The 12,286-nt window shown below is 46.5% G+C and overlaps 2 protein-coding genes across 3 annotated transcripts in view; one reads left to right on the top strand and one right to left on the bottom strand.

The window, feature by feature from the left end:
- Positions 1-9,635, top strand: part of LOC108033062 (integrin alpha-PS1) — a 52,595-nt gene extending 42,960 nt beyond the window's left edge. For both annotated transcript variants that reach the window (XM_017107222.3, XM_017107220.3), the window contains 6 exons: positions 3,512-3,624; positions 3,868-4,001; positions 5,321-6,714; positions 6,796-6,935; positions 7,010-8,086; positions 8,146-9,635. In XM_017107222.3, the coding sequence (XP_016962711.1) occupies positions 3,512-3,624; positions 3,868-4,001; positions 5,321-6,714; positions 6,796-6,935; positions 7,010-8,086; positions 8,146-8,391 (3,104 nt within the window). In that variant the 3' untranslated portion in view covers positions 8,392-9,635. The remainder of the gene's footprint in view (positions 1-3,511; positions 3,625-3,867; positions 4,002-5,320; positions 6,715-6,795; positions 6,936-7,009; positions 8,087-8,145) is intronic.
- Positions 9,636-10,202: 567 nt separating this feature from the next.
- LOC108033208 (proteasome activator complex subunit 3) lies at positions 10,203-12,129 on the bottom strand. Its single transcript, XM_017107459.3, has 4 exons — positions 12,005-12,129; positions 11,823-11,867; positions 11,250-11,753; positions 10,203-11,039 (listed from the first exon to the last, which is right to left on the bottom strand). Exons 3-4 carry the CDS (start codon positions 11,629-11,631, stop codon positions 10,672-10,674), a joined length of 750 nt encoding a protein of 249 aa, XP_016962948.1. The 5' UTR covers positions 11,632-11,753; positions 11,823-11,867; positions 12,005-12,129; the 3' UTR covers positions 10,203-10,671.
- Positions 12,130-12,286: the final 157 nt, after the last annotated feature.

Raw genomic sequence — 12,286 nt, 5'->3', positions numbered from 1 at the left:
CACGCATGCGCGCACTAATTGCAGTCAGATATAATATACCTAAGAAACTTGACTAAAACTACACATCTAGCTCTGGAAATACACTTATGAATGTTTGAATACAAATATGCTTTACTATTATATTGTATTATCATTATTATTATTATAATAATTACTCAAGTATCACATATGTATCACTTGGTCGGCGATTTTTAGTTCATTGGTCTTTGAAATAGGGTAACATTCTGATATAACTGGGACCAATCATTCTGATTATTATAACCTCTTGAAAAGTTACAATCAAGCAGTTAAACAAACTTTATCAGGCTTATACAATTACTAACTGTTTAAACCCATCGTCAAAGAAAGGCTTTGTGGTTGTTAAGTGAGTGGAAAGTGATAACTAAATAGATTCTATAACATGTTTTAGTCAATTCATAACAATCAAGTCCAAGTTATGAAATATGTGATATCATAAAGTCAAGAGGACTTTGGTATTGACAAAGCTTTGGTTCTGCAATGAGCACATATTTTTTCCTAAGACCCTATGGTAAATAAATATACCCCATAATTACACCCCGTTTATCCAGTTCAGCTTAAAATAATCACAAGCAAAAATACGATACCATTTTTCAGTTTTGTGTTTGGGGCCTTTTGCACGCTTCGATTCCGGCGACAACTTCATTATCGACGTCACATGTTAACCATTTCCTTTAGCATGCCCCAACTGATTCTCGGAATTTTCACTCACAACCAAGGGGAAAGGGGCCTCTTGAAAAATCCCAAAGCCCCTTAAACGTGGCTTCACATTTTCGGCGGCTTCAATTGGCGACTCATTTAGCACTAATTATAAAGCCCTGACAGCCGGGTGCTTCACTTAACACCCTGGTAGAGGGTGTCATATGTTTTTCCAGAAACTCGCAGTGCAGTGATTAAAGAATGGCGTCACTTCAAAATAAATGAAGAAAACAAATATAGCTCATTTTCACATAGAAGTTTAAATAACTTTACCAGTTTCAGCAATTCAGTGCTTTAAAATGAAATCATATCATATGATATCCTTTTTAGGCACCTACGAAGAATTTGTTATTACAGGGTACCCCGTATTTCTGCAGTCTCGACTCGCATGCAAATCCATTTGCGCTTTTACCCTGCTGGGTGCTTATGGCCCCCCCACCCGAGTGTTAATATGGAACTGGGTCGGCTGCATTTTTCGCCGCTGTGACCGGGGTTCTTCTGTCGCTTCTTCTTCCTCCACTTCATTTTCTTCTTCTTTGTGTTTTGGCAATCAGAGCGTGGCCGTTGCAAGAAGAAGCATCTAAAAGGTCTAAAAAACCTACAAAAGACGAAGAAGTGGGCTTTGCCAACGGCGCCGCCCCAGAACGTGACAAATTTCTCAAGCTATGAGCACAGAAAAAATACCGAAACGAAAAGCAGAACAACGGCTACACGGAAACAAAATGTACAATTATTTCAAGAACTTGTTTTACTGAAAATCAAAGTATCTTAGCCATTCATAAACCAAAGTCCGTGTTATAAAATATTACTCTTAACTTTTTGATTAAACTTCAATATATTTTTCCAGGAGATCTTAGAAGATACAGCTACTTAAATCGCCGAATATGAATAGTTTTTTAATTCATGATGACATGATTTAAAACGGGTAAATAATTTCTTGCTGTGTAGGACTGAAATGCAAACAAATGTTGGCAATGGCATAAAAATAACTGCACATTGTAAAAAATACAGCGCATATGCGAATTCTTGAGCGAAAATAGCTCGGCATTTTCGATGGGCGAGAAAGGGGGCGGTGAAAGAGGGGGCTTTGGGTGGGCCTATCTTGCATTACTGCACATTACCCATCCGCCCCCTTTTGCCGCCTCATTACCCTCAGAAGTCCGAATTCTGTTCGACTTTAACCAATGTCAAAAACGCCCAAAAGGGGGAAATTGCAGAAGAAAAGTGGAAAGGGGGAGTGACAGTGGGCGACTCGTCCAGCTGCGCGACTTTCACTGCGCAGACGCGACGGACGGGCGCGTTTTAAAACGCGTCAAACCCGTCAAGAACGACCCACGCCCCGAGGCAACCGAAAAAGATTCGAAAAGAAAACGCTGCAGCGAAAGAAATTGTGATTCATTTAAATATTTTTGTTTAATATTGAACTATTATCTATTTTCCTGGTGAAGATCTTGGAAAGGAAGAGGTTCGTTAAGAAAATCATTGAGATTATTTATAAGCAGTATTGGCATTTAAAAAAGAAATGTTTTTAATTTTTTGAATATTTTTAATTGAGTTTGGAATCAATCCGAAAGTATTGGATTATTTTTTCTGTGCACTTTCTTCTCTCCTTCTCTGTTCCCCGTGCAAGTGAAATAATCATTTATCATATTTCAACACTTTGATGCTTTAAAATGCATTCTAAATCAATTTCGTTCGGCTCTCTCTCGTTGCGGCTGCGCTTTCCATTTTTGTTTTCCGGCTCTTTTGCTTCGTTTCATGCTTCGTTTAATCAACAATTTTTTGTTTACTCCCCTCCCCTCTTTTTCCCCTTTGTGCAACTTGCCGCCAACGTTAAAAAAATCATCAAAAACATGTTGCCCGAGAATCAGCTGTAAATAATTGAATTGTCGGGAGTTCGAAGTCGGCTTGAATTTGCATCTCCACAGCTTTCGTTTCAATTTCGAGTTGGCCACTGGGGTGGACCTGTTAACCCACTTTAAAATATAACAAATATGTGTTTATACTTAGGGATCTATTAAAACTACCAGGGAAGAAAGCAATAATTTCTACAATTCAACCAATTTAACATTTTTCTTATACACCAAATTTATCAAATCACCTTTCAACATTTCATAAATCATCTTCTGCAAATAAATAAGAAACATTCAATAGGAGCATTGGTATACATCAAACGCATTGTTGTATGTACGTAGGTTCGAATTCAATCCAACATCAACAGGTATTTTTAAACCCTAAAAATCATAGATGTAAATCATAACTACTCTGCTGGCCTAACACAACTATTCAGTGAATAAAACATGAGTAAACTACCTCCACATTGTGAATAAGTAATAAATATAATCTACTACAAAGCGAAGAGGACTCATTAACAATGCTGCCCCATGCCAAAGGACCATTTGTAAAGGAAATATAAAAAGCGTCAAGGTCCACCCTGCTGTACATATGTAAATTTGTGAATGATTACTGTTGTTTTACCACATGTATAAATATGCATATATGTATACTCTTGATAACGCATACTACTCTTAGATTTTACAAGTTATTAATTATTATTACCGTTATTGTTGTTGTTATTGTTGATGTTATTCTATTGTTGTTGCTGACACGCACACACACATCTGTACACACACAACTCACGAAGACACAGTCACACACACGCCCACACGTTGCAAATCTTTTTTGGCAATTTCTAACATTGGAATATCTCTCTGCACTCTCTCTCTTCCGTCCGCGACCTGCACAATCTCCGCTCCCCGAACTCTCCGCTCTCCGTTCTCCGCTCTTCGCTCAGCTTTCGATAGCGAGATCATCTCACCGCCCGGTAACGACGAGATCAAGGAGGACCAATGGATGGGCGTTACGGTGCGATCGAGTCCCCTGCAGGCCAACGGATCCGGAGGAAAGGTGAGTACCAACATCCGTAAGCCCAAGGAGACTTCGACTATAAGCTGAAAATACAAGGATACGAAGATCTTAAGATATAACTTTAGTTAGTTATCAGAAGGTTACGAGCTTGTAGATGTCCTTTAAAGTTCTTCTGACTAAATGGTATTCCTTATAAAGTTTATAGTAATCACTCTTTAATATTTCCCAATATAGATCTATTGCTAAAACCCCTTTGTCTTATACACCTTTATAATCTCTCAGGTGGTCGTATGCGCCCATCGCTATATGTACATCGTTCGGGAGAACCGCTATGGCCAGGGTCTCTGCTATTTGCTGACAAACGATCTGCAGTTCGAAGAGGTGCACGAGCCCTGCAAGGGACGACCTGTGCAAAGGTGAGTAACTCTATTCCAAGGGCGGAAGATGGTCCAGGAGTTCGAGGGGTTTCATATCTCTTATTGGGGTCCTATAAAATAATATTAGGGAGCTCGCTTTATTTCCGGTTAACCACCAGTGTGTTATTTTCTCCAAGAACTAGAAGCCTCTATAAGTAGGGTGACTGATAAGGATTGGTAAGACATTTGAAAGCTTCCTAGAATGCCAATTTTGAAAGTAGGCCTACAATGTTGTATCCTTAGGAATAAGTAGATCTCAAGGAATCCCAACACCTGATAAGTTTGTAGTGCAGGTCAAGATATATCAAATAGCAAGACTAATTTGGTAGCTGCGAACTATCAGGTTGAGGTCATCACAACTTCCCATTCCCCTTTTCCCTTTGACAAGGGTCAGTTGCCTGTTTGTTTTTATTCCTGGCAGGGAAGCGAGGCACAAAAAGAAAAGTGTCAAGGTGAATTATCTCCGGCGATGAATAATGCGGGGGTGCTTCGCCCAATTAGCATTCAGCGTGTGTGGCACCGAGTGGGGGGGGTCTTTGGAGGTCGGGGCTGGGCCACTCCAAGTGTGACACCGATGACGTCGTTGCAGGCAAAAACGCACACTCATAAAGGTGAAATTTAATTTATTTAAATGGCAGGAGCGCGGGGTGGGAGAACTTTGGGGGGATCCCGCACCCACACGATGACCGAAATCAGGGAGCGGTTGGGAACGGGGGTCAAAGGTGGCGTGTGGGGAGGGGGTCGCAGGCCTGTCATCATTCTGAATATGCAATTTTTCACCGCGCTGGCAGTCGCGTGTCCGAACTCGAATCGTAAAGAGGCAGGGGGTAAAAATTATAAAAAGAGCCGGGCAACAAATGGCTGGAAAGAGGTGAAGAACCGAAGGAACAGGCCCATGTTGACCCTGGTCATCCATTAATGTCCGAGGCACAACTCCATTCGGGAATAGACAAATGTCGGGGAAATGGAGATACGCGAAAGAGCCCCTTTGTTGACCGCGGTCATCTGTTAATGTCCCAATTCGGGAATAGCCTTAGTCACCGGGGTTATGTGAAAATGGATAGGAAATGTCCTTGGCAAAGGGCCATGACTCAGGAACTAACTGGAATATAAATGGAAATGGCTTTTCTTAATATCCAATAATGTGTTTTTGGAAATCAAATGTTATGGGATAACAAAATTAGAGGCTTTACGTTGTGAACTAATTATTTCTTATGTGCAAAATAAAAATAGAGATACATTGTTTAAAACAGAATGGAATAAGGTAGGGATGATCGTGGTAGCCCCTCCTAACCATCCCAACTTTATCCCACTCCCAGGCAACACGAGGACTACGGACTGTGCCAGGCGGGCACGTCGGCCGCTCTGCTGGACGATGACACCATGGTGTTGGGCTCCCCCGGTCCCTATACGTGGCGCGGCTCCATCTGGGTGACCCAGGTGGGTGGGGAGTACCTGCAGCGCGACAAGACGACCTACTACAACGATCACTCGGACACCACGTCGAAGGTGGAGAAGTACAGCTACCTGGGCATGTCGGTCACCGGCGGCCGCTTCTTTGGCCAAATGTCGTATGCGGCTGGAGCGCCGCGTTCCCAGGGCCACGGCCAGGTGCTGATCTTCGACAAGTCCACCAATAACCCAATACCAGTTCACCTGACCCTGGATGGTGAGCAGTTCGGTTCGAGCTTCGGCTATGAACTGGCCACCGCCGACGTGAATGGTGACCATCGACCCGACTTGATAGTGGCAGCTCCTCTGTACTTCACCAAATCGGAGGGTGGAGCCGTGTACGTGTACCAGAACGACCGGGATACGCTGCCCCTGAAGTACACCCTCAAGCTGACGGGAGCTCTGGAGAGTCGTTTTGGGCTGGCCCTGGCCAACATCGGGGACCTGAACAAGGACAACTGCGAGGATCTGGCTGTGGGAGCTCCTTACGAGGGCAACGGTGTGGTCTACATATACTTGGGCTCCAGCCAGGGGCTGAATGCCAAGCCAGCCCAGAAGATCGCGGCCTCGGAACTGGGTGGCGTCATGCCCACTGGCCAGCCGATCCGCACCTTTGGCATCTCGATATCCGGCAACACGGACCTGGACGACAACTCCTATCCGGACGTGGTGATCGGGGCGTTCAACTCCTCGGCAGCGGTGATCCTGCTGGCCAGGCCCATCATCAGCATCCAGACGAATGTGGTCCGCGACCAGCTGCGCAACATGGACCCCAATAAGCCGGGCTGCCTCGCCGACCCCCTCAGCAATCTCACCTGCTTCACCTTCGAGGCCTGCTGCAGCATCGACCCGTACGACGAGAAGAGCAAGGAGCTCCGGCTGTCCTACAGTGTCGAGACGGAGACCTTCGATCACCTGAAGAAGTTCTCGCGGGTCTTCTTCGACCGGGACAACAAGCGGAGCAACGTGCTCAGCCGGAATGTGACGGTGCAGACGGACGGCAGGATGCACTGCCAGTCGATCACGGGATACATCAAGGCGAATACCCGGGATATCCAGACTCCGGTCCGCTTCCGACTGAAGTACTCGCTGGTGGAACCGCCACTGGCCGCCTCCGCCTTGGTACGCCTCAACCCGATACTGGACCAGACCCAGGCGCACATCGACTTCGACGGCACCTTCCAGAAGGACTGCGGCGATGACGATCTCTGCGAGAGCAACCTGGTCATACGGGCGGAGCCGAACATCACACAGTCTTCGGGTGAGTTGCAGTGCCTATACCTTGGGTACCGACCTCACTTACCTTTTGTAACCCTGGCTCACTCTTTCACTCACCCATTAGGCAACGACTACACCTTGATCCTGGATGAAACAGAACTGGAGGTCCGCATCAATGTGAGCAACCTGGCGGACTCCGCCTACGAGGCTCAGCTGTTCATCGTCCACCAGGCGGGAGTGTCGTATGTGGCCACCAAGAAGCCGGTAAGTGACTACGGGGACTGTATTTACCTCTCCGAAAACTCTACTTCAGCGCTATCTTTCCATCTAACCGCCAGACGAATGCCACCTGCAACAGCTACAACACCACGCTGGTCGCCTGCAGTCTGGGCAACCCCATGCTGCGTGGCACCACCACCTTCGTGACCATTCGCTTCCAGCCGAAGGGACTGGAGCCCAGCGAGAAGTCCATGCTGTTCCACATCTTTGCGAACACCACCTCCAAGCTGGTGGGACGCGAGCGCCCCGAACGGGACCTCCTGGTGCACGTGGTGCGCCGGGCGAAGCTGAACTTCCGCGGTTGGGCCATTCCGGAACAGAGTTTCTACAGTGGATCGATTGCGGAGGCTAGTCCGTCATCAGGTAGCGCCGCCTCCGAGGTCGAGGGTCACGGTCCCATGGGCATGGACGATGTGGGCTCCCAGGTGCATCACATGTTCACCATCTTCAACGAGGGACCCTCGACGGCGCCCAAGGTCCAAATGGTGATCCACTGGCCGTACTCCCTGTACAGTGACCCCCAGAGCGGGCGACAGCTTCAGTACCTGCTGTATCTGGAGCAGATACCCACCGTGGAGGTCAGCCAGGGCGAGTGCCACGTGGCCAAGGAGTATGTGAATCCCCTGAACTTGACCAGTGGCTCGAGGGAGAATCCGGCCTACCTGAGCGCCCCGGCCCAGATGAGGATGTTCCCCTCGCAGTCCCGTCATCCGTTCAACAAGAGCATCATCCACTCGCAGCGGTCCTACTTTTCCAGCAGCCATCGGGAGGAGCATGCGGAGGACTCGCAGGCACCCCGAAACCGAGTGCGTCGCAATTTCCTGGAACGAGTCACCCGCCTGGAGAGGCTGATGTACGATCCCGAGAGCGCCAGTGCGGCGGCATCCAGTGGCAAGAAGCAGGACATCGTGGAGCTGGACTGCAACAAGGGCACGACAAACTGCGTACGCATCGAGTGCGACATCCTGAACATGCCCGCCCTGTCCGAGGCCCAGGTGGTGGTGAAGGCCCGCCTCTGGAACTCCACGCTGGTCAGCGAGTATCCCCGGGTGGAGCGGGTCAGGATATTCTCCACGGCCACGGCCCAAATACCCGAGGACTATGGCGTCGAGGTCATGGAGCACAACAACATAGAGGTGAGGTTTGAAGATGAAGGATTGAGGAATCCTTTATAATACATCCTATTCCCCATCAGGTGGAGACGCGTGCCTATCCGGAGTTGAGGAACCAGCAGCTCGACACCTCGATACCCTGGCTGATCATCATCCTAGGCATCGTGGGCGGACTGCTGCTCCTGGCGCTGTTCACCTATCTGCTGTGGAAGTGCGGCTTCTTCAAGCGCATCCGACCCACCGATCCGACGCTCAGCGGCAATCTGGAGAAGATGAACGAGGAGAAGCCCTTCCTGGCGCCAGCGAAGAACTCGCATCACGTTTTCTAACAAGAGGGCACCGTCGGCTGGGACCTGGTGCGCCGCCGGCGGCGTCGACGCCGTCTAAAGCTGCCACTTCCGGTTCCGCAGAGGCCACGACATGGCTGGCGAAAAACTGCGGAAAAGTCCGGGAATAGTAATAACAACATGAACAACAATGACAGCGATGTGGACGTGCTCTCGCTGACGCCGCCGCCGCCACCGCTCAGCATCCTCAGCTGGGGAAACGATGGCTACTACCAGGCCAGCGCCGCCTGGTGGGGTCACCACATGTGATCGGGTGGATCACCAGTGGGTCATGTGGGTTGTGGTTCAATGTGCCATTTCGTTTACTTAATGCAGCAGGCTTAGTTCAGTTCAGTGGATGCGACCAGGCGGACTTGGTAGCCGGGCCTCCGTCACTGACATCAGCTAAATCTGTGGATAGCCAAGAGTTTAAGTAATAAATAATCAATAAAAAGTACTAGAGACGTCTCATGTGCTTCGAGGCTAGAAAAAGAATCGAAATTCAAGATTTTGTAATATTCCAAACTTTGAAAAGTCCACCTCGTTTCAAAATCCATTATTGCATAAGCAGTTTTTATGATAGACGGCAGTCTTTCTATGGTGCTCCTTAAACCTCGACATACTTAAAAAATAAGGGAATGAAACCGAATTTTAGTTGTAAGGTTTCAAAACCCCTAAAAAAAATTTACAATCGCAATAGCTTGACTTCTTATATATTTGGCTGATGTCAGTACTGAGCTTTAGTCTAACGATTAGCTAAGCACCCAAATGTAAAAATGTTCATTGTCATATATAGATCATATATAGATCTAAGCCTAGGCTAAGAGAGCGAAGCGAAAATTCCGAATATAGCTTACAGAAGGAAAACACTGCCAATAACAACAAATCAAAAGTGCCTCGAAATCGAACCATAATTCCAGTACTGGACACGTCTTAAAGAAAAACGAAAGTATTAGCACAAACTTAATGCATAGCTATAAACGATCCACGAGTAACAGAATGTAGCACACACGGGCAAGATAATATTTTTTTTTTTGATAATTTTCCGCTTTTTTTGGTTAACTAAGTTAGGATGAGAGTTTTTTTATTTGTGGAAAACACCAGAGATGTTCGTTTGCGTTTGTATGTATGTGTGGGGTCCATATTAAGTTAAATTAGTTGTAAATAAAAATGTAGTACTAGCTGTAAATAGTAATTACTCTATGTTTCTTTAACTATTTAATATACGATTCTTTTTTTTAAGAACATTTGGTTTTGAACCTTCTTTTTGGCGGGAGTTCGAATCGAACATGTTTGAACGGGAGCCCATGCTCAAGCGCTTGGAAGGGAGACACTCAAAAAAAACAAACTCACTTTTTTGGACTTTTTGGTGGATTTGTTTATTTACTTAATTGTTTGATATCTTGGTATACTTAGTGTATACTAACTGGAAAATATATATTGGTGTGTTCCAAAAATAAATGGTTATATGTAGAGTTAAAAAATAAAATATATTAGAACAATTTTAAAAATATACTTTTTATTGGTAAATCAAATAGCTTCATAGGTAATTTGAAAGATATGCAATGTTTTTTACTCCAATGTTTCTTCTTGATAGTGGTATTAATATTTTATTTTTCGTCATAAAACTCACTTTAAAAGACATGTGTTGCCAGACTTTTGAAAACCTATCGAAATGGGCCGAGTTTTCATTGGAAATCGCAAAGTCCCATAACATGGCCACGCTATGTACTTGGCGCGAACTTGGAAAAGCTCGTTTTCGCATAGTTGTGAAATTAGAGCATGTCCAATAACCCGAAAGCAAGAAGACAAGCTTTTTAATACTCTGCCAAAAGGTCACAAGGCTTTCCTTTATTACAAATTTCGAGTTGCTCCATCGCGCCGATCTATGAATCGCAAATGTTCTGGTTTTTCTTGCCCTCGGCCGACATCAAAGGGGCAACGTTCGATTTATTTATTCATATGCATAGCTATAGCTATTAGTGGAATCTATACAGCATCGGTTTTTCTTGTATTCTACGCTAAACTCGACATTACACTCTAGACGTAGTACAAATGGATCAATAGTCGACAGTTAGGCTACAGCTATTGCTTAATGGTTCTCTCTGCTTTGACTTGACTGACAGCCGAGTAGATGTCTTTAATGTTAAAACCGAAACTTAGAGGCTGAGCTTTTCGAGTAGCCGCCAGTACCGCTGACCGTCCGCTCTACGGGCTGTTTGTTTATTTCTTCGTTGTAGGATGATGGAAAAAAAAAAGTGGAGACTTGGGCTTAGGCAATACCTAATAGAGGCTTTCGGTGTTGGAGGAGCGCGGCTTCTTCAGCTTCTCCAGGTTCTTAATCACTATGTCGTGCAGCGAGGAGTAGCGATTTCGCACCTCGCAGACGACCAGCCACAGGCTGAGGTACTCCTTCTCGTCCAACTCGACGACGGCGCGCCGGTAGTCATCGATGTGCGGATACTTGGCCACCTTGGACACCACCTTGGCGCGCGACAGGAAGTAGCGCGAAATCTGGTCGAAGAAGGCGGCGGCCTCTGACTCCACCGTCTGAATCTCGGCCAGCGTGTCCTCTTGGATGGACACGCCGAAGTTGTTGCCGTCCTCGATCTTGGGGATCATAAAGGAGATCCACATCTTAAGAAGGTTGGCTGCGGAAAGTAAATGGCATTACTAAATGTATTTTGGGGTAAACTGGGGAGGATGATCAGGGATTACAATGGTGAGAAGGAAGGATAAAACAGATTACAAAAGTATTTGTAGGCCTTGAAAGAGTTAGAATCAGATCCAAATCATGACGATTTGGACCGCCAAGGTTAGTTGAAAGTTCTAGGGCTTTCTGAAGTTTCTAGAGCACTTACAATCCTCCACCAGCTTCCTGATGATGGGCTTGACCACCGTGATCATCTCGCAGAGCGGCTTGTTGCACGGCACCGTTCCCGCGGGCAGTGCCAGGACGGGTTGTCCGGAGACGATGATATCCTTGCGCTGACGCTTGGTGGGCGGATGATCGCCGTCCTCGGACTGGTTGTCCTCGTGGTTCTTGACAAGCACAGGCGGCAGGGCCGGGATGTTCAGGTCCTGGTGCACCTCCTCGAAGTTGCGCTCATTGAACATCGGCGTGGCCAGGAGCTCGTTCAGCTGGACGATCTTCTCGGGGAAGCGCTTGGTGATCAGCAGCTCCGCCTTGAGGATCAGCGAGTCCTTGTACTCCTGCACCTTCACCACCGTGTCATTGGGCATGTTTGGTTGGCTGTGTGCTAACTTCGACCTGCCGGATCCTGTCCTGATTCCTGCTTCCAGATCTTTCTACCGTTCCGTTCCGTTCCTTTCCTTTCGCGGCAGCGCTCAGCGATGCGGACTCTCTGGAATCGAATTATGGTGAGGACTTCTTCGGCGGATGTGGAAATTCGGAGCGGGAAAAGCAGACTTACCGACGAATTTTGATGCCAAGCAACAACACACATGTGCTGCTAGAGCTGGGGGAAAAGTATTCGATAAGTGCCGCCGTCGATGTTTGCAGAATTTGGCAAGGAATTTGGCAGAAGGTTTGAAAACACGCCGCAGCACCAGATAAGCCGGGGCGCAGGCACTTTTTAAAAATTCACAAACTCACCCTGAATTTTGTTAACTTATCTGTGGGAATTACAATACGAAAGTGACAAATAGCAATATGACATTACACACCGATAACGATGCCCGTGTATCGATAGCTCGACCGCGTGCCAGACAATCCGCACTCATCGCCAGGCGCTTGCGATAGTTGCTATCGACCATAATCGAGTGCCAGTAAAATTAAGCGTTTTTAAAAGTATAGAAGAGGCATGCAAATACAAAATCCGATTTACCTACAAAAAATATTTACATTATAATCATAGCCGCAGACTCACTATAGATT

Source organism: Drosophila biarmipes, chromosome X, assembly GCF_025231255.1.
Source record: "Drosophila biarmipes strain raj3 chromosome X, RU_DBia_V1.1, whole genome shotgun sequence".
Classification (NCBI taxonomy): domain Eukaryota; kingdom Metazoa; phylum Arthropoda; class Insecta; order Diptera; family Drosophilidae; genus Drosophila; species Drosophila biarmipes.
This window is presented reverse-complemented; position numbering and strand designations above follow the sequence as displayed.